Consider the following 23,037-nt stretch of genomic DNA (forward strand, 5'->3'; position numbering starts at 1 on the left):
TTCTGCTTGGAGGGAAATAACATCCACTGGCTTAACACATTGTTGTTGTGCTGTGTTCAACACAGTCAATTGACTATTTTTTACTATTCTTTGGTTCTTTCGGTAAAGTCACGTAGAAAGAAAATCAATTAAACAGAATACGACGTTTCGATTGCAACACAAACAGTAGTCATCAGGTAGAACTAAATTTGAGAGAGAGACAAAACACAGACACGGAGACAGACACACAAGCAGAGACAACAGAGAAACAGAAGAGAGACACACAACATAGACACACGGAGACACACCTCTGAGATATTGATTCTAAATCCACGCCACCTCTCTATGTCTTATATTGTGTGTATCTCTTCTGTGTCTCTGTGTTGTCTCCGCTTGTGTGTCTGTCTGTGTGTCTCCGTGTCTGTGTTTTGTCTCTCTGTCAAATTTACTTCTACCTGATGACGATAGCTTGTGTTGTAATCGAAACGTCGTATTCTATTTAATTTTTTTTATTTTCTTTCTACGTGACTTTACCGAAAGAACCAAAGAGTAATTCCTGCAAGTCACGAAAGCTTCAAATCAAGTATTTTTACTACTTTATTTACCAGGTAAGGCCCACTGAGCTACGCAGTTATTTTTCAGAAGCGACTTGGCAATCACAAATGATAGCTCAACAAAGTGGCTTGTCACGTGGACATTTAGAGCAGCCAAATGCTCTTCAATGCACGTTCATTCTAAATGTGGAGGGGAATAAACCGGACAACCCGGAGAAAAATGCACACGACCACGGGAGAGAACATGGAAGCTTCAAACATACAGCAGGCGTCGGGGTCGGGTTCGAGCCCACCACCACCTGCATACCAGGCGAGGTAGTTAACATCCCGCCACCGTGGCGCCCAAGTATCCACTATTTCACCATTTGAGAGTCCCATTGGTATCCCACACACTGTGTAAGGGGATGCTCAGTTCCGTAGGAACGGTCCCACTGGCAGCGTGGTGGGCGGGCGCTCGCCTCGGCGGCTTGAAAGGTCGCGGAGTTCAAACCCCCTCATGACGGAGGGTCAGTGAGGGCCTGTCGTCCATCCAGGAGGGATAAGATACATAACCATTTTTTTGGGAAAGTCACCCAATGGTTTTACTGCTGAGGAACCATCTCCCACCGTGGGATTGTGGACCTTCCAATACTGTGTTCAGGCGCTCGAGTGGAGATGAACACCGCCCAGCAATCGTTTGGGCGCTGAGACACTTTGGGCTGAACTCGGCAGCAGCTTTGACGCAAGCGTGCGGTGATGAGCGTTAGTGGTGGCAATGGCCGCAGTGCATCAGCTTGAGCCAACTGAGGCGCTGGCTGGAACCCAGGCGCAGCGCCGGCTCAGCGCTCCGACGTGGCTGTTTGGCGTCGCAGTCGACCGAGTCCACGGCCACGTTTCCCCTCGACTTTGGCATTCAGGCAAACTCGAGTGGTGAAATGTTAACTCCCTCGCCTGGTATTGCAGGAGGTGTGGGTTTGATCCCGACCTTGACGCATGTACTTTTGGAGTTTTCCTGTTCTCCCCATGGTGGCGTGGATTTTTCTCCGGGTCTACATTTAGAATCAACATCACGCATTTAGAGGATTTGTCTGCTTTAAATTTCCACGTGATAGGGCACTTTGTTGAACTATCATATGTGGCCAGGTCGCTTCTGAAAAAGAGCTGTATAGCTCAGTGGGCCATACTTGGTAAAATAAAAAAAAATGGTTTAGTTTACACTATTATCATCATTATTGTCAAAAACACAGCTGGTTTCCTGCTTGTTTAATATTCAGAGGGAACTGAATGTGGCGTCGGTTGAGGAGGTGGATCGGGACGGATGCACGGCGCGCAGCGTGCATCCATCGATCCTCGAGTCGTCGGCATCCCAGCGCATACGAGCTGGTGGTGGACACTCCATATTCTCATGGCAGGCTCCAGTCTGTCCGCAAAACAAACACACTCGACTTCCCCCACATAGTGGTGCTTATTTTATGGGCCCGCAGAGGTAAAAATAAAACTACACTCACAATTTTAGATAATAATCTAAATGAAATAGAAAGCTGATGATAATAATTTGAATGACGACTCTCGAAATTCCAATAACACGAAGGACTATGATAAAAGCGAACAATAATAACAATTGCAGAGTAATCCATTAGACAACAGAATAGTTTTTGTTTAATATTACGTTACAGGAAAAGCCCGCAAGTACAAACACGTGAGTTTTAAGACGTGATTTTGAAAAGTGACACAGACTCGGAGTCCCTAATGGTCCAAGGAAGGCGATTCCACAATCGCGGATGATTATGACAGTGATGATGTTGACGATGATGGTGATGACGATGACGTTGATGACGGTGATGATGGTGATGGTGATGATGACGGTGATGATGGTGATGGTGGTGGTGATGATGAAGGTGGTGATGATGAAGGTGGTGATGATGATGGTGATGACGGTGACAATGATGACAGTGATGATGATGATGACGGTGATGATGATGACGGTAATGATGGCGGTGATAATGACGGTGACGACGATGACGATGATGACAGTAATCATGATGATGACAGTGATGATGATGATGATGACGGTGATGATGATGATGATGGGCCGTGTCGCCACGCATACCAGGATTTGAACTTTCACGACCTCGCGATGGCGAGTCGAACTCACGACCTCGTGACAGTGGATGCCAGCGGGCCTCTCCCGATTGGTCGTCTCAAATCCCCATGCCGTCGCCGGATTTATTTATTTATTTGTGTTGCAATCCGCGCGTTCTTGTGACATTTCCCCCACACGCGCTAGGCAGAGACCGCCACGACGCATCGCCATTGCCGGGGGGAGGGGGAGGGTGGGGATAAAACGAAACAAAACACCAAAAAACTATTTGTACGACTGTACTGGCAATTGTGTGCAGGCGCAAATAACAAAACAAACAACATTCCCCAACGCACGCCTCAATAACACTGCAACATAGCGAGAGGGGGGGCACTGCTATAAGAGGTGACGTTTTGGGCAATGGGGGGCACTTGGTTCGTCGCGAATTCTTTGGGTGCAAGCGCATTGGCAGTGCTACGCAAGCACAGCGGCGAACAGAAAACCATCAACACATTCATCAAGAGCACAGCCGTGTAAAATACACAATAGGTGACCTTTAGCGCAATTCCCCCCTTTTCATATAACAAACGTCACCTATTAAATAAAAATAATGATGGCAGCTTTTACTGTGTATACTTATTAGATACCTCTTCACAGCAGGATGTAGCTCTGAGTTTTTGTAACAATTCTCGTTATCGTTGTTCATGGTTCATCCGGCTCGTGCCGTGACCCCACCCCCCCCACTTGCCGCGTTGTTTTTCGCGGCCAGTGGAGTCATCGCTGGAAAAGCAAATTTCTCCATCGCGCAGCAGCAGCAGCAGAAGCAGCATTTTTATTGAGGCTGCTGGAGGAATCCGATGAGCTATAAAGCTCTATTTCACAGACGTCAATTAGGGGGCACATCAGAACGGTACCACAACAAACAATACAAACACACCATAGGAGTCCACAGTATAGGAGTAAACAATACGTTTAAAATATATATACAGATAAAACTAAACTCGTATGTATCTTGCCAGGTGAAGCCCGCTAAGCTATCACCTTATTTTTCAGAAGCGACCTGGCCACAAGTCGTAGCTGAACAAAAGTGTCTTATCATGTGGAAATTCACGGCAGCAAAATAATGTGAATACTCTGAATGCATGTTTCAGCAACAGCAGGGTCACTATTACGGGTCACCAACTCTCCGCGTCTGTTCAGAGGGCTGTGGACACCTGAAGCAGCACTCTGTCCGAGCCGGTGCTCCTGGGTCCAATTCTTCGCGACGATCTTTCCGTCAAATCTCGCTGGCTCAGCTCCCCGATCTTCACTTCGGCTGGAACTTGCATGGGGAAACTGCTAAAAGTGTTGTAGGCACAGGCTGCAAAGGTGGCCAGGAGATAGCAGTGTAGCAAAAAAAAAAGATTCTTGAGTCTAACTGTGCCAGGAGCTCTGAATGTTGTCCCCCTTGATTTAATATTCATGGGTTTTCTTTGGGTTTTCAGGTTTCTTACCACGTGCCAAACACTCGGTGGGATGTCTGGCCACACACAACCTCCTGGAAAAGTACATCGAGCCTCACTGACGCTTTACTGGATACATAAAGGACATACGTATTATTGTTATTATTATTTTGGGAAATGCAAGGTGGCTGGGTGGCATGTATGTTTGTTCAAATTCTTTTGTGCCGTACGTAGCCAACCATGCTAAATGGAGGTGCGGGACTACGACTATGGCAGAGCTCCTTGAAACCTTGGGCTTTCATCTGTACAGCCACTCAATATTAACCCAGGTTCTCCAGCATAGCGGGTTGGTGGTCTCATGCACTGTCACCAATGGCTGCACACACGCACACAAAAAAAATCCACAACGTTAAATTCCATTGGGAACTTGTATAGCTATGCGATGAACACTCTTTGCAGGGCATGTGCAGATGTGTGCTAGCTCATGTAGATTAGGGGCCACTAACAAGTGCCATGGTGGTGAGATGTTAACTACCTCGCCTGGTACGCAGGAGGTCGTGGCTTTAATCCCGACCCTGACGCCTGCTGTATATTTGGAGTTTGCGTGTCTCTCTCTCCCTGTGGTCGTGTGGATTTTTATACAGGTCCTCCAGTTTTTCCCTCCACATTTAAAATAAACGTGCATTTAGAGTGTTTGGCTGCTATACATTTCCACGCGATAAGCCACTTCGTTGAGCTATCATTTGTGATAGCCAGGTCACTTCTGAAAAAACATCTACATAGCTCAGTGGGCATTACCTGGCAAAATAAAAAAAATTCTAATTTCAATAGTTGTAAAGTAACCTTGGCAGTTCGGTGATGTCACCTTGCGATGGGCCATCCCTTCACACGACGTGGCGATGCACATCTCGGCCGAGAGGGATCCACACGGAAATCGACTCCGTCGTGTGACGTGTACCGGCGGCGCGATCGCAATGCTCGGTAATCGCACCTCCGATTAACACGGTTGGCTCCGTGCGGTGCGACAGAATGTCAGCGTACAATTATCGAGAGAGAGAAAAAAAACTTTGAGATATTTTCGTGAAATGCAACGTTACGTCGCGTCCAGGAATGGCCCCTGCTGGAAATTGAGGTCACACAATCAGCAGCAAGGTCACTTCATTCGGTGGTCTCTGTGGCAGTGTTCTTCACGAATTTTCAGAAGGGAGCCGCTTTGGCCAATAAGACATCATCAGTGTGTGAGGGCCGCCACACATTTGAAACCATTGGGGTTTGACAGCGCTATGGGGGTGTATTCACACGTTGTGTGTCGTCAGGGGCTGCACGTCAGGAGCCGCACTAAAGGCTACCAGGGGCCGCCAGTCGCCCGCGAACGTTGCAATGAAGAACGCTGCTCTGTGTCCACGGCAGGGTAACGCACCTTCGATAAAACGCTGATCGGACTCTAAAAATGTGCTGCGTCTCAAACGCGTACCTTTAATTCGCTCGCTTTGCATACGGTTCATCGGGGTTTTAATCTGATGCATCAAAATGCCCAATAACCATCCACTGCTTGAACGCACAGATCTTGGCGCCGCTGGCTGGGGTGGCTGCGGCACAGGTCAAAGCATTAGCCAAATAAGCTGCAACGGCAAACCCCATATTTCTTCTAAGTGACAATCTGAGAGATTGTTCCCGTCGCATCCATTGCGCTGGGTAATTACATTAGAGTGTTCTCATCGCTCCTAGCCACCCACTCACCCACCCACTCACCCCCGCTCCGCCGGATGCCTTGTGGAGTCCATGCAGCCTCGCTCTGTCATTCCCTGTCCCTCGGTGGGATGTGCCGCTATGTTTAGCTCGGTCCCATGCGGGAGACGTGGGTGGGGGGTGAGGGGGAAGGCTGTGCTTCGAAGGTTACGTCATTGTTTTTGCAGGCTCTGTGCATTCTGTTCATTTGAGAGTCGTTCGCGGCATTTCCGTTCGATCCACCACCCACCCCCTCCCCACCCTTCCGAATCGAAAACAAAATAAACCCGTTGGCTCTCCTGACGTGTTTTCAGGTTGTTTGGCCTGACGTCCGACGTTTCACTCCGCGTGCTGGGAGCTTCATCAGAAAAAAAACCCTACTTGGTAGTCGAAGGAAATGTATTTTTTTGTTCCGTTTAATATGATTCGTAGTTCACGAGCATGCCGTGTGTGTGTGTGGACTGGCCGTGAGGTGTGGGAAGCGGTGGCGCAGCGATTAGTGAACTGCGCTTCAACCCAATGACTTGAGTTCGATTTCCGCTCACGGCTGATAACAGCGGCGAATGTTCGTACGGTCCTGGGCCTTCTCTAGGTCGACTCGGTGACGAATGAAAAACCTGGTTCGTTGTGTAAACATCAGCATTGAGGTGACTAAGGCGGCCAGGCGTGGTGCTGACAACCCACCTCGTCGTTTTCCGTGCCGAGCTTCATCGGTGCTCGCTTGTCCCAACAGTCTGACAGCGCAACTTTTTCATCGATAGTGCGGTGATTGGCGTGCTGCGCTACGATACCAGCAATCCGAGCTCGATTCTCGGCCTCGATGCACATTATCTCCTGCCCCCTTACCAAGGTCAACTCGGCTTTAAATGAGTATCTGCGATGACGTGCTCACATGAGCAGTGGGGATATGAATGCGGTCGAGCATGGTATTGGCCACTCACGCATGTGGTGCACTGGTGTTAATCTATGCTCACTAACAGCACTTGCTCTATCTTCTCTACAGCTGCATGGGGAATGCAGCATTTGGCTTTGTGTGTATCGTCGCTGGCACACTGCACTATGACCCGGATGACCCTGGTTAAATTCATGGCCATGATGCAGAGGATAAAAACCTTGCGTGCTAAACTCGCCAATGGCAATTTGCATCTGAAATCTCGCCTGGGCCTGCACGAGGTAAAGCCAATCACCTAAAATGAGAGAGACAAAGGTGGAGAGCAGTGCATCATTTCTGGCTGTACTACCGCTTGTGTTTTTTGTGGTGGCCTCAATAGACCCTTGCTAATGATGCTTGTCCTTGCAAAATCTGTAATGATGGTATGGATAGATTGCAAACGATACTGCGCACGTTACATCAATGTGCAATATTATCGAACATACAAAAATCTTTGTCCATCGTGTAGTTCATTATACCCTTCTGCGACGTGTATAATTATGTATTCGTGTGCTCAGACGCATCCATGAGCCAACGTGTACCGTCTCACGTGTGTAGGTGGCGTAGGGAATTGCGCACGTTTCGTGTGTGCTATGCGAAGCGCTGTGTGTGCGGTGGCTTCCGTTCTGTGATACGATCCCTGTGGTACCTGGGTTCAGTTCCCATTCTGTTGCCAACTTCATCCCAGTTGAGCTTACAGTGAAGTTTCTGCAAAATGTTTGGCCTTGGGGCGAGGGAAAACAAATATTTTCCTCTCTCAAATGTTGACTTCCCAACCAGATCATATCATCGAACAGATTTCGCCATCTGACCTTGCTTATTTGTCCTTGATGAACTCGTGGTTTTGAGACAACATATTTGCGGTAATATAAATATGGCGGTTCGCTGAACTGTATTGAAAAGTTATCCGGGACCAAGCTAGCGCGACCCTGAGATGAGAAACAGATGTCCGCGGTTATATTTTTTCACTTGGGGGGGGGAAAAAAAATTTGCATCGGGGGTTTTTTTATTGGTTCGCTGCTGCTGCGTGCAAACGATACCAGCGATTCGTTATTTGACGATGCTTATTTTGCCATAAAAAAAATGAAAGGCTACATTAGTTTTGAATTTGCGTGACCTTGCGACCCCAAAAAAAATAATCAGTCCTTTTTTGGAGTGTGTTTGGAGGAGTCCACGGTCCGTTATTTTAACTCTGAACACATATGGAACAAAATGCAATGAGTTGTTTGTTTGAGGTTTATTTGAACTCTCTTTCCATGCCTTGACATTGCGTGAAAATCGGTGAAGGTAAAGCCAGTTTGAAACGTAGGCTTGCGCGACCAATATTATCCATAATAGAGGTGTTTTGGAGGTTAAGACCAAAATAGGAGGATTTCTCCACAATTCTGGCCATCGCCTGATGATGGTAGTTGTAATTACCGGCGAAATGTCACAGCACTCGACTTGTAAATGTTGTGGGTTTACTCTCCAACACACCGGTGTGCTGACCTAGTAACGAATTGGCACGTTCTGTTTACGTGACAAACCTTATTAGTTGTCTGTGCCGGCGACGCACTTATATTCACGCGATCTAACCCAAAAAGACCTCAGTAATGGATAAGGTACAGCCCTTGCGCTTGCTTCCATGCACCACTGCTGGCAGAAGGGCCTCCACTAGAGGGAGCCTTAGAGAGCCTCCTCTAATGAGAGGGTATTCGGCCTACTCTTCCACGCTGGCCAGGCATCTTTGAGGAGGTTAATAATACCCACACTTTACCCCACCACACGCAGCCCGGCTGATGGACTAATCGCAGCGTATCCATTGTTACTCCTGCGTGGGTAGAAGTGTGGAGGATATTTAAGAACATGCGCCGTGTTTGCCACCGCCGCTGCGCTGGGAAGAACGAACCGGAAACCTCCGGCTTGAAATTTGCAGGGTGTGAACTTATATTTATATATTTATAATAATACAACAACAAAACTTTTACACATCCGGTTGTAAAACAGTTTTCTGCGTCCTTTTCTCGCGGGCACGATCTCCTTTGCTCTGGCTGCTGGGGGGCCACGCTAGGTTTGATGGCGGGGCTCAGACCCGTTAGGGGGCCTCGAGCCGTTGTAGTTTTGGGGGGGGGGAGTGGGGAGGCACCTTAATGTAAATTCAATTCCCTCCCCCTCCCTGTTTTATCACCACCACCAACACCCGAATGCAAACGCTCCATTTGTCGTTCACCTTGATCCTCGTTTAAATTCTAGCTTTTCAATGTGATGCACGGACCGTACATCTGAATCACAAAGTTAATTTAAAAGTTCATTATTTAAAATTTCTGGCACGTGCAGCGACTGCTAATCATGCTGCACGTGGTGATGCTGTGGAGCAACAAAGACCCAACACAGCAGCAGGAGGATCCTTGGGTTTGATCTTCCACGAAGCTCATGGTCCACCCTAAACCGCATCCACTTCACAAACCATGGCAGATGTAGATATTTGATGCTCAAATGGAAATTTAAAATCGCTCCATTCTGCGATTGTGTTCATCCAGCACAGACCGTACAACGTATAACAACACAATGCCCGATCCACAAATGAGAAGGAGACATCACAGCGACGATTCACTCCGCTGGCTCCTGACGCGGTTATCTGGCTTGGCCACGCGAATGTGAAATTGTAGTTGTTTGTCTCTGCATCTGCATCAGCCATACAAAAGAAGAATATACCAAATTAAACTGCAGAATTTATAACAGTGTTCGAGGATTACGCCTCATCCATTATACAGCGCCAGGTGGCTCGGCGGGAGAGCAAGTGGCTTGCAATCGGACTGTGTGAGAGTTTTAATCCTGATTGGTGGCGGTTGATTCAGCTGATCATCCCTCCGGGGCAGATTAGATTGAGAATCACTTTGCGGAGAAGTGAATGGTGCTTGGACTATGGTGAGACTAGATCCCGTCATAAGATTGTGGAATTTCTACCGAGCGTCTCCGGGTTGTAAACAGTGGATGACTATCGCCTCAATGTCTATTTGAGCAGACAATTACTTTTACTTTTGAATATTATAAAGCCGTGTCTGTGCGTATATATTTTCACGCACTGCGCTACGAACCTAGCGACCCGAGTTCAATTCTCGCTCACGGCCAACATCAGTGACGATTATCTGAACCCGGTCATGGGCCTCCCCGACGTCGACTCAGCCTCCAATGAGTACCTGGTGCGATGTGTAAAAACATCACCACTGGGGAGACAAAGGCGGTCGGGCATGGTTTTGCCGTTCCTGCCTTCATAGGCGCTCGCTAACAGCACTTGCCCCATCAGTCTGTTAAGGCTACACTGGGATTCTTTGTCTTTATATATAAAAACAAATCGGGGTTCCCTTTAAAACTGAAGGCCCCCACGGAGGCTGCAGGCTTTGGCTGAATTGATTGGGCCCTGCTTGGTTGTGAAGCCTGCACGATGCTCGGGGTTGGAGCATGGTGGGGTGTGACAGCCCCACCACGCCCCGGCTCAATGTGCCCTCGCCGATAACGCTTACTGTGGGAAGTGGTCGCTGCAAGTGGCCTTGACTCCTGTGGCAGAGACGCCGCCAAGCGCAGCGTGCTCAGGCACGTGCCCAGTTGCACCAAACACTGGCGGTGAGAGTTTCCCACGGTTCCTCATTGGCACCACGGCTCCCAATTTGTGCAGCTGTGCAGACTTTTTGTCAGTCCTCTGCCTGATGAGGGAGTTCTCCCTATTGCGGCGCAATTGGGGTAAAACATCTCCCGATCCGTGAGTGAAGGGTTCACGTAGAAAGCGTTCCGAAGTTCACGGCAGGGTGGCGTAAACAATTGGCGCGTGTGAAACTGAAGCGTGCGGGAAGGCCTCCAGTCAGGAAGAGAAGGTGGCAGTGGGTGGGACAATGTTTCAGTTTTCAGATTCAGTTTCATTTATTTGGTATGGCCCTGTAAGCCATTCGGCTCTTAAATTGGGTGCAACCGCAACAAAAAAACATGAACAAGAAAACATTTTAAAGTGACTATGCACAAACAGAAAAATCCAGGGAAAAAACTGCAAAGTCTTCCAGAAAAAAAGCACCGTACACCAACGCTGTGCAAAAATCCCAGTGGGATGCAAGTCAAACAACAACAACCACAAGGCAACTTAGATTAAAGCCATCATTCTAACTCCGTACTACAACAAACAAACATGGCCAAACCAAAAAACTTTTCGAAATCATCAAAATAAAGCCATAAACAATGTAACAGTGATCATAGGAACTGTGACCCAAATTTCTAAATAAACGACATAAACAACATGTACCACCAAACCCTGTAGCCATAGCTGGCTGCATGAGGCACTCCACAACAGCAGGAGCATCAGTCGGAGTATCAACATTTTTCAAATGCACATTTAAAAATCAGTAGGCCAGGTTACCCCACGGCAGGCGCTGCAGTGGCACCCAGAGATTGGCCACCAAGGGGAGGTCCTCAAGCCGGACGGTGGGAAACTGGAAAAAAGCGGACATTGGAGGTCACTTTGTCGACTGCAACAGTTGCGTGACCTGGCAGAAGGAAGGAGGCGATAACGAGGCGTGGTGAGACCATCCACAGGGAGCCCACTGTCACCTCTTCATATTGGCCGCTCTTGCGAACGTGTTTTTATTCCACGAAGGTCAAATCAAATCTAGCCAAGTGAGTTATGTATCCGTGTATCTAACTGTTGCTTTATCGTCTGCTTCCAATAACACCACATTTTTTAGTGTCTAATAATAATAATCATTTACGTAAATAATAATCTCAACTCTTGAAGCGCCCTGCAGCATTCGCTCACCGTCGAAGTGAAATGAAAACTCGGAGGCGCGAGGGAAAACACAGAAAAAACGGGATGGCAGCAGCCAGGCGGTGAGCCGGCACCAACGATTGCCAAAGCTCTGCCGTCCTCTACTTGTGAATGTTTTCAAACAATGAATGAGTGTTTATACACACAGAGAAGAGTCACGCCTGCGAGGGCACAACACTTTATCCCATACAGATGAAAGTAGTGGAGGTTTGTTCACACTTTTTTTTGCTGAACTGCCTTCCCCTGGCAAGCGAGAGCATGGCTCCTCATCACCGCCCACAGGCAGGCAGATCCACAACATTTGTACGATCCAACAACCCTTGCCGCCTCCACGGTGCTGGATTACAGGCGTGCATAGCCACACCACCGCCCGTCCAGATGATGATTTACACTGGAGTACTGTACTGTAGAAGCCAGCACATAGAAAAGAGAGACATGCACAGATACCCATGCAAATGCACTCGTATTTCAATGATCACAGTGTTATATGATAATTGCACGTGTAGCATACACGACAATATTTGTAAAAGTGCATTATATGTTTGTTTTATTTTACAGCCCTTGGTAAATCCACTGCTGGATGAAGACATTTCCCCCCCCCCCCATGCATGTGGCTGGAGACAGGCACCAGCAGCTAATTAGAAGTCAGACCTCGGTCCACTAAATCAGAGCCCGTTTACTAAAAATGTTTTACCAAGTCAACGGTGCTCGACTCTAGCTATTGGTCAACGTTCTGCCTGGAGCGGTATTAAAGAGCAGGCGTTTCGGGGTCCCAGAGGATTGAAGACGCTTTTACCAGCTACGGTAGCCGTATGTTGAGAGAGAGAGACAGTCGAAGAAAATAAACAAATGGTGTACTTGGCAGTGACGGTCTAGCACGTAGTAGGCGGCTTTCGCGACCAATATTATCCATAATTGAGGTTTTTTGGGTTATATCGCGTGAATATAAATGTGTCGTTAACACCCGCCACCACCCGACACGAAAAAAACTGGAAGGTTTGTCACGTAAACAAAATATGCCAGTTACTAGTTCAGCACATTGGTTGTGTGTTGGAGAGTAAACCCACAAGTTTTTTCAATTTCGAGTACGACGTTTCACCGGTAATTGCAACCAGCCTCATCAGGTGACAACCAGTAGCTGTGGAGAAAACCTCCTCCTGTTTCGGTCTTAAATAGAGGAGGTGAAAGTGGTGTCAATCCTGACCAACTGGCTGTGCCAGGTGGTGGCGGGTTTAACGACACATTTATATTTACGCGATCTAACCCCAAAAAAAACTTTATTAAGGACAACCATTATTTATTTCCCACAAAGCGGTGATAATTTTATTGACCCCAACAAGATGATTGGCCGAGTCTACTACCCTCAACGGGGAATTGAGCTCTTAACGACAATGTCGAAACACAGTGCACAGTCTATATTGTATTAGGGTAGAGTATACTGCAGGATAGAGTTCTGTATATTGAGGTGGAATTGGGGGTGGAATCACACTGCTATACAGCACATAGGCTGAGTTCGATTCCTGGCCATGGCTAGTGTACATCAGTGGTGATCGATATCTGAACTGCTCTTCAACTAATGTTGACCAGCGTGGTGAAGTATGGCCATTACAACCCCTCATGACTTGACACGGCTCAACAGGACCTTAAACCTTGACAAAAGCTTTAAAAAAGTATTGTATGTTCATTACCGTACTGCAGTGTCTATTTACATTTCCAGGAATGGCAAAATAAATCTAACCGACACAGACGAAACATGCTGCGGTGACTTTTAAATTCCGCATTATTTCTCCGTGCCAGTGTTACGAGCTTGGTATCCATGTTTACATCCACAACGCCCCCCCCCCCCCCCATCTGTGTCCACGTCTCTGGCCCCAGAAAACCAAACCACACATTACGAGTCGGGCGTCAGGAAATTTCACAAGAGCTCGCAACAACAACAACAACGACGACAACGCCGTCGTCATCGTCCACGTTTTCTCGTAGAGGGAGGGCAATCGGCTCCGGAGGCTGCATGCGGCTCTTTTGACGGACTGCTTCGTGACGTTTTTCTGCGTGCGTGTTTTTAGTGTTTCTGCGTGCGTGTTTTTAGTGTTTCTGCGTGCGTGTTTTTAGTGTTTCTGCGTGCGTGTTTTTAGTGTTTCTGCGTGCGTGTTAGTGTTTCTGCGTGCGTGTTTTTAGTATTTCTGCGTGCGTGTTAGTGTTTCTGCGTGCGTGTTTTTAGTATTTCTGCGTGCGTGTTTTTAGTGTTTCTGCGTGCGTGTTTTTAGTGTTTCTGCGTGCGTGTTAGTGTTTCTGCGTGCGTGTTAGTGTTTCTGCGTGCGTGTTTTTAGTATTTCTGCGTGCGTGTTAGTGTTTCTGCGTGCGTGTTTTTAGTGTTTCTGCGTGCGTGTTTTTAGTGTTTCTGCGTGCGTGTTAGTGTTTCTGCGTGCGTGTTTTTAGTGTTTCTGCGTGCGTGTTTTTAGTGTTTCTGCGTGCGTGTTTTTAGTGTTTCTGCGTGCGTGTTTTTAGTGTTTCTGCGTGCGTGTTTTTAGTATTTCTGCGTGCGTGTTAGTGTTTCTGCGTGCGTGTTTTTAGTATTTCTGCGTGCGTGTTTTTAGTGTTTCTGCGTGCGTGTTTTTAGTGTTTCTGCGTGCGTGTTTTTAGTGTTTCTGCGTGCGTGTTTTTAGTGTTTCTGCGTGCGTTTGAGTGTTTCTGCGTGCGTGTTTTTAGTATTTCTGCGTGCGTGTTAGTGTTTCTGCGTGCGTGTTTTTAGTATTTCTGCGTGCGTGTTTTTAGTGTTTCTGCGTGCGTGTTTTTAGTGTTTCTGCGTGCGTGTTTTTAGTGTTTCTGCGTGCGTGTTTTTAGTGTTTCTGCGTGCGTGTTTTTAGTGTTTCTGCGTGCGTGTTTTTAGTGTTTCTGCGTGCGTGTTTTTAGTGTTTCTGCGTGCGTGTTTTTAGTGTTTCTGCGTGCGTGTTAGTGTTTCTGCGTGCGTGTTTTTAGTTTGTCTGCGTGCGTGTTTTTAGTGTTTCTGCGTGCGTGTTTTTAGTGTTTCTGCGTGCGTGTTTTTAGTGTTTCTGCGTGCGTGGTGTTAGTGTTTCTGCGTGCGTGTTTTTAGTGTTTCTGCGTGCGTGTTTTTAGTGTTTCTGCGTGCGTGTTTTTTGTGTTTCTGCGTGCGTGTTTTTAGTGTTTCTGCGTGCGTGTTTTTAGTGTGTCTGCGTGCGTGTTTTTAGTGTTTCTGCGTGCGTGTTTTTAGTGTTTCTGCGTGCGTGTTTTTAGTGTTTCTGCGTGCGTGTTTTTAGTGTTTCTGCGTGCGTGTTTTTAGTGTTTCTGCGTGCGTGTTTTTAGTGTTTCTGCGTGCGTGTTTTTAGTGTTTCTGCGTGCGTGTTTTTAGTGTTTCTGCGTGCGTGTTTTTAGTGTTTCTGCGTGCGTGTTTTTAGTGTTTCTGCGTGCGTGTTTTTAGTGTTTCTGCGTGCGTGTTTTTAGTGTTTCTGCGTGCGTGTTTTTAGTGTTTCTGCGTGCGTGTTTTTAGTGTTTCTGCGTGCGTGTTTTTAGTGTTTCTGCGTGCGTGTTTTTAGTGTTTCTGCGTGCGTTTTTTAGTGTTTCTGCGTGCGTGTTTTTAGTGTTTCTGCGTGCGTGTTTTTAGTGTTTCTGCGTGCGTGTTTTTAGTGTTTCTGCGTGCGTGTTTTTAGTGTTTCTGCGTGCGTGTTTTTAGTGGTGTTGTCCTTCTCCCGGCACCTCCGACGAGCACGGTTGGCTACATAACGGTGCGAAAGAAGGTCAACATTCATACATACATAGTGTGTTGACTTAGGTGCACACTTGTACTTGGAGGCAGCACGTTTATCTAACACAACGGGTAACTCTAACAGGGTAACAGCAGAGGGTGGTGACCACCACGGCTCACCAAACCGACACTCGAAGAGACAATTCTATAGCCGGACCCGGAGGGCTAACAGGCTGCCTGGTCCACACGTGGAGACCGGAGATGGAGGACGGCGACTTCATTCCCAGAGTTGAGCGCCCCGAACCCTCTCGGGACCCCGCTTATAACTCCCCTGGCGTGGCTGGCTCCGCCCCTTGGCCACGCCCCCCTTCCAGAACCCTCGTGGGGACCCTGGATCTCCATCACGTGATCCTCTCACTCCCGACTGGTGCCCCCCTGCCCCCTCTCGTCCGGTCACGTGTCCTCCCGGGTTCACCTCGCGGTCACGTCCTGACATGACCCCCTTCTCAGCGACACCCGGGCTCTGCCCTGACAGTCCCACCCCTCACACGGCACTGTCTCTGCACTGCTGTGGCCCCCTCGATGCCACCACACAAACATACGTATTCCCATGAATTGGCGGATCTTGAAATATTGTCGGGGGTTTTCTTTCCTTGCCCAAGAAAATGCCTCTTCGTGTTATTTTTCTTGCCCGTTCCTGGGATAGTCGATGCGTGGCATGGCTTGACGTAGATGGGGGTTAGAGACGCGGGGTGAACGTTCAAATCCAAATGCGTGTGCGTGCTGCAGCCCTTTCCTCATTCCACTGCTGCATCAAGGAAGGCCCTCTCCACACTGCAGTGGGTCATGGGGGTCAGTTGAGCATACTTCACCATGCCGGTTCTGGTTGGTGAAGGTGTAGTACAGTGATGCCCCGGTTTACGTCCGCGATGTGTTTCTGATAGGTGCGCCACGGTGGCAAGATGTTAACTACATCGCCTGGTTGCAGGAGGTTGTGGGTTCGATCCCAACCCTGACGCCTGCTGCTGAATATTTGCAGTTTGTATGTTCTCCCCATGGTCATGTGCATTTTTTCCCGGCTCCTCCGGTTTTTCCCCTCCACATTGAGAATCCACGTGCTTTTAAAGTATTAACTTTACATTTCTACGCGATAAGCCGCTTTGTTGAACTATCATTTGTGATCGCCAGGTCGCTTCTGAAAAACAGCTACATAGCTCAGTGGACATTACCTGGTAAAGTGAAAAAATAGTTTCAGATTTTTCGTTTAATCGCAAATGGAGATAACGTGAAGTCGAGGGCTTAACTGTGCGCACAACGCGTGTGAACACACGGTGCCCGTAACAGCCCTGCGTGCGTGCGCCACAATGAGTTGGCGCGTTGTCACGGTGTTGGGATTGTCGGCAATTGCCGGATATCCCGTTTATTTCATTACAGTACCATACTTCATTTTTGGCGCATAAACTGATTGACTTTGCACGCCACGCATGAAATGTAGTGTCGGGTCTAAGCAAAGCGATCCAGTGAAGTTGACCGCACGCACAGCTTAAAGTAAGGGCCCAGAGGGGCTGAATTATTTATTGTAAATAAAGAATGTGGTTGAAAATGTAGTGATGACAGTAAAAATCGGACTTATTCACTATAATTTATTCACGTGACTTGAAACTTAACTCTTTACTCGAACAAATATCTATCCTCAGCTTAACTTACAGAGCCACTCTAAAGCAGGTCTGCTCTCTGCTCTGTCTGGGTCACTTTTGCAATTCCATAAACGGCTGCCGCATTCTCCGGATTAAACGACGCTCCAGAATGTAAGAGACGCCCCAAACCTGCGCCCGGTGTCAGCAGAGGGATACACATCTGGTCACCAACACTAATACAACCGCCATTCGCCACTAAGTGACGGTGACGTCACCACGGCAGCTGTGCCAGTCCAGGGTGCACTTTCATGCCACGTGAAATGTCTCAATGCTAGCAGGAGATGACTGACAAATCTGGTCACGCAATACGCTCAAACACACCGACTGGATTATTATTAGACGGACCCGCAACCAACCCTTCGCTTGAACATGCTGGGGGAAATGTGCGTCGTATAACCCGGAAAACATCGTAATTGGGGGAAATGATTTGCGTCGGCTACTTGTGTTGATGCAAGGACAGCAGCAGCAGCAGGAGTCAATACATAAAGAGATCACGAGACGGTCTGCGGTCACACAGCCTAGCGCTCTCATCTGAGCATACTCGTGGGGAGTTGGCTCAGGCCGTCATACAATAAGCGCCACCTTTTGTCGGTCGGTCGGATATCAACAGTGGCATTCGTGGCATTGTAACTCCCGGCTTATGGCCACTGAAGGAGATGATCTCTGCCTCACGTGCGTTTGACCAGGTAGCACCATGACACAAACCGTGTACGCACCGTGTACGTGCGCGTGCGTGTGAGCGCGTGCGTGTGAGTGCGTGTGTGTGAGCGTGTGTGTGCCAAGTGGCTGTGTTATGTACTGTATGTATGTGTGTGACCTAAAGAGCGGTGATAGTGGTGAACGCTGTGAACCCGGCGACCTGAGTTTTATTGATTCCAGCCATGACTAACTTCGGTGGCTAGTGAGCGATAGTGTAGTGGTTGGCGCACTGCGCCACAAACCTGGTGACCCGAGTTCGATTCCCGCTCACGGCCAACACCAGTGACAATTATCTGAATCGGTCCTGGCCTCGCCAAGGCCGACTCAGCCTCAAATGAGTACCCTGTGTGGTGTGTAAACATCGCCACTGGGGAGACAAAGGCAGCCGGGTGTGGTGCTGGCCACTCACCCACTCGTGTGCCGTGCCGGCTATCATAGGTGCTCGCTAACAGCACGTGCCCCTACAGTCTGTCTTCGACCTAAAGAGCGGTGACAGTGGTTAATGCTGCGACCTGAGTCGTATTTTTCCCGGCCGTCACTGACATCGGTGGCTCGTGATATCAGGTCGACTCGGCCTTAAACAAAGTACCCGGTGCGGTGTGCAACATCAAGCACTGTGGGGTGACAAAGGCAGCCGGGAGCGGTGCTGGCCACCCCCCACCCCCTCAACGTGTGCGCCGTGCCAGCCTTAATGAGCGCTCGCTAACAGCACTCGCCCCAACGGTCTGTTAAGGCTCCACGGCGGGGGATCTTTTGCCTTTGTCTCCGTGGTGGAACGCAGGAGAGAACTTCGAGTGCACCCCGCTGCGCCGCACCTTCAAGGCCAAGGTGCTGGCTCACTACCCCCAGGCAGTCGACTGGAACCCCTTCGATGGAGACGCCGTGGGCATGGTACGTGCTGCCCCCCCCCCCACCCTCCTGGTTTCCCGCACGCCGCCGGTTCATCCGGCCAACGTCGCTTACCGCTGTGTCCCCACCGCGTGCCCGGCACTCCGATACCGCAATTCCGCATCGCAATGAACTCCCCGCAGATTGGCGCAGTTGGGCTACGTACGGTGCGAAAGAAGTTTCACATACGTACAACCACAGCACGATTAGCACGGTTGGCTACGTATGGTGCGAAAGAAATTCAACATACAACCACCGCACCTCCGATTAGCATGGTTGGCTACGTACAGTGCAAAAGAAGTTCAACAGCCACACATATTTACATATGTACGTACAACGGGCCTGGTTCCTCTTTTTTCCGGTGTGTTGCTCTGTACGTCCAGGCATGCCCGGTGATCCGTTCACCGCTTTGGAGGTGAGAATCAGCGGGTCGCACAGATTTGTGAAATTCCCATGCCCTACCAGGCTGCGAGGTGGCCCAGGGGGCAAGGCAGTACAGCAAGTGGGTCCGTGAACCCCGTCTGTACAAGTGTTCCCTCGTTATTCACGATACTAGCTATCCGCGATTTTGCCCGTCAGCGGATCGCATCTCTACCACGACTGGCTCGAGAGAGAGAAAGAAAGTGATGATTTAAAGTGATGAGAGAGAATGTGATGGGAGAAAGCGATGAGATAAAATGATGATGCAAACTCACTCAGACGACAGACGCACGAGATAATGTCTCCAAATCTACTAGAGACAAGAAGTGATCAGGGACTCATGACAGAGGGGGAAGCTTGTGTTCGAGATTATCAACGAATCGTTGCGTCGTCGCCTTACTGTCGGAGATCACGACGGCTAGGAGAGGCCTTCATCCAGCAGTGGAAAATCATGGCCGACGACGTTGGCCACGATTCGGTTTCATCAACACCTTTGCTATAATTTGTACATCCGAACATCGATGCTCGGTTGATGAAAGCGAAACGCAAACAGAGAAATACATGTCGCCTGTCTAGTACATATCGGAGCCTCGGCTCGCCGCCAAAGTTTGTCCGTTGCAAGCTGTGGGCTTCGTCTGTGAGGAAATTGACGTGTTCTTTGTCTCGTGCGCTTCGTTCGAGCAAGCTAATGACACCGCTGAGGCTACCACCGTACGCTTTAATATAAAGCAGGGGCGTCGCACTCGGGTCCTCTGGCAGAGGGCCTTTGTTTGCTTTTAATGGATTTGTTTCTTCATTAGCAAGGTTTTAAACTCGTGTCAGACAGCCTGGGACACACTGCCGCGGTGGCGAGGAGACGCTAACTACCTCGCCTGGTATCCGGGAGGTCGTGGGTTCGATCCCGACCCTGACGCCTGTGTATTTGGAGTTTGCGTGTCTCTCTCCCCGTGGTTCTAGTTTTTCCCTCCACATTTAGAAACACGCTTTTAGAGTATTTGGCTGTAATACATTTCCATGTGATAAGCCACTTCGTTGAGCTGTCATTTGTGGCTATACAACTCAATGGGCCGTACCTGATACAATACAAAAAAATGTTAAGAGTGTACTGCTCGTGTGTATCCACAAGATAATAAATATTCGTTTTTGAATCAAACAATTCCATTACTTGGAAGCGTGTGACATGTTTAAAGGCGACGCGTACCTATTTAGCTGTGGAGACTTTTGGCCACCGCGCGCGGAGAAGATGATCGTCGTTACGTATTTATTTCTCCCGAAATTAGTTGCGGGTCTTTTTCACGTTGGCCCGTGGCCACACAGCTCACAAGTGACCTGCCGCTGTGAACGACCCATTCATCCGTCCGTCCGTCCGTTCGTTCAGTCGTCGCGCACAGTCGCAACGCAATGAAGGATTGCCGCTGCGCCAACCGTGCGCGCGTGACCTCTTGCGAGCGACAGCATTCGCATGAACCGCTCTTGGCTGCCGTACACACCGGCGTCTCGAGTGATTTTGTTTGAACTACGGATCACGTGGGGGGTGGGGGGGGGGTTAGCAGCACCATTCCTTTGAGGGGTCGCAGTCCACCACTTCGAACGTCGACCGCCAAACGACGATGGCAGCGGAACCAGCTCTAATGGCACCGCGTGGCGGCGGCGGTGGCAGCAAGTGGCTCTAAGTGCTGACATTGAGTTGGGCAGGCGTAGGCCTGCCCAACTCAATGTCAGCACTTAATGGACCAGGGTATTGATGTTTCTCTGAGTTTTCCTTCAAACCCTTGCGTCGTGAGGAACACTTAATTTGGAACATCGATCGGCAATTCCTTCTCGTTCCGTGCTCTTGCATGTTTGTGCGCAAGTACAAAAGCGACGTTTACGTGAAGAGAAGTTTACGTTCCACAAACGTAAAGAGTTTTAACGTATTGTTTAATTATTAAAATCCATTAAACCCGCTGCATCTTAATGGAAAGTTTATTGGTTTATTGTATTTTTTATTTTCTCGTTTAAATCACGAAACATTTTCAAACAGAATTTGCACAAGCACAGCGAAGCAGCAAGCACTGACTGAGTGAGCCACAGACTCTCCATCGGAAGTTGCCTTAGATTCAACAGACTGTGAAGCTTCGTGCTCAGCCGCTCAAAACGTTCGTCTTCCGACTGCTTCGACGTCACGAGAACTGATTTTAATGCACCATCACCACCCCGCAAGATTTTCTGACCAAGGTTGCGAATCGCGGGAACGTAAATCATTTCTGCGAAATTTTTTTATTTTCTTCATTCCGCGCACGGCCGGTGTACTGCCAATACATTCAAATACCCAATCCATGCCGTGTTTCAGTCTGTTGTGTGAAGGCCTTCCCATCAGAGTCCGGGCCGGCCCGGTGCGGTTGGGAAGGTGCCGAGTTGTCATTCCGCCGCAAAACCCGCGCCGCTGACGTCTTCGTGCGGCGAACGGGTCGCGTCGCATGCCTGGCGAGAAATGATGAACTCCCCCCCCCTACCACCACTCTCCCAAGGGCCCCTGCTTGGCACCCCAGCCAGATTCACATGTTCTCGTGAGGCCAGGAGTTGAAGCGTTTGATTCAGACTCGGCCTGGCAAATAGCCGGTGGGAAATCACCCGTGCCGTGAAGGGCCACCATGTTGGCGCGGCTCGGATGTGCCAGTGGAAAAAACACCGTACATCTGTCGTGCGTACGTCCCATCGAATACATCTCTCGCGCAAAGCGTACGCGGTTTACGATGACATTGTTAACGCGCCTTTCTCTTTTTTTACTCCCCCAACCTCTTCCTCCCTTCTCTCTCTCCCGTTGGCATCCCCTCCCTCCCGCCTCCTCCACGGGTGACGGTGGCGGCGGTGTTTGGGTCGGGGAGCAGCTGTGCATGCCGAAGGGGCTGTCGTTCCGGACGCAGACGGACGACCGCACGCCACACTTCCACTCGTTCCTCATCACCCGCGAGGACGGCACGCGCACCTACGCCTTCGCGCTCACCTTTTACGAGGAGGTCACGTGCCGCTCCATCTGCCACGCCATGCACACGCTCTACGCCATGCACAACGCGCAGAGCGGCGACGGCGGCGGCGGCGGCGGCATCGCCACGTTCGCGATCCCGGAATCGCCGGACAGCCCCGGGGTCGCCGCGGGACACTTCCCCGCGGAGACGCCGCCGGCAGAGCGGAGGGGGCGGCACGGCGGTGGGGGGGGCGCCCCGATCGGCGGCGGCGGCGGGGGGCGGCGGCTGCTGCAGCGCTTCAACTCGTACGAGATCGGCTGCGACACGCTCTACGTCTCCAAAGCGCTGTGCCTCATCACGCCGCTCCCCTTCGCTCAGGTACGCGCGCCCGGCCTGCGCCGGGGGCTGGTTGTCGGCGTCGACCGCGGTTTGCTCCGATGACGTAGAACGCCGGGGTGATTGTGTTGCTCGGCGTGCCCATACCGCAGGACCCTGTTTAAAGGGGGGGGGCATACAGAAGACTTAAGTGGGGGAGGGGGGCACAACACAGTGACTGTTAAACAAACTTCCAAGAACTAAAAAACTGAATGAGTAACGGGCTGCCACCGTCCATCGTTTATCATGTATTCTGCTCTAGCTCTACCTCGCCTGGTCTACAGGAGGTCGCGGTTTTGAACCCGACCCTGACGCCTGCTGTATATTTGGAGTTTGCGTGTCTTTCTCCCCGTGGTCACGTGGATTTTTCTCCGGGTCCTCCAGTTTTTCCCTCGACATTTAGAATCAACATCACGCATTTAGAGTTATTTGGCTGCAAAACATTTCCACACGACGATAAGCCACTTCGTTGAGCTATCATTTGTGATAGCCAAGTCGCTTCTGAAAAAGAGCTACATAGCTCAGTGGGCATTGCCTGGCGAAATAAAAAATAGTTTACTTTAGTCTTCGCAAAGGGAGACCACATCACCGCCTTGATAAATTCTTAAACATTGTTCTGACATTTTTTTACTTTACTGCAAGAATTTCCAAGGGTCCCAAAGGCCTCATCAAGGGGTGATCTGCCCCCTCCAGCTCCTGGCTCAGCTGGGCCGATCCCCGTGTCAGAGCATCCATCCAGCACTGCTGAGACACTCTACATGAGAATCCAGTGTGTTAGACAACCACACGTGTAGAAAATATCCTTGCTCGCAATTAAACAGGAGG

General features: G+C 49.5%; 1 protein-coding gene across 4 annotated transcripts in view; it reads left to right on the plus strand.

Annotated features, from left to right (window-relative positions):
- Positions 1–23,037, plus strand: part of LOC133351543 (DENN domain-containing protein 5B-like) — a 74,917-nt gene that overhangs the window by 16,297 nt on the left and 35,583 nt on the right. For all 4 annotated transcript variants that reach the window (XM_061566841.1, XM_061566842.1, XM_061566843.1 and 1 more), the window contains exons 3-4: positions 18,363–18,472; positions 21,760–22,215. In XM_061566841.1, the coding sequence (XP_061422825.1) occupies positions 18,363–18,472; positions 21,760–22,215 (566 nt within the window). The remainder of the gene's footprint in view (positions 1–18,362; positions 18,473–21,759; positions 22,216–23,037) is intronic.

This window comes from Lethenteron reissneri, chromosome 37, assembly GCF_015708825.2.
Source record: "Lethenteron reissneri isolate LAM-NWPU_2019-01 chromosome 37, ASM1570882v1, whole genome shotgun sequence".
Classification (NCBI taxonomy): domain Eukaryota; kingdom Metazoa; phylum Chordata; class Hyperoartia; order Petromyzontiformes; family Petromyzontidae; genus Lethenteron; species Lethenteron reissneri.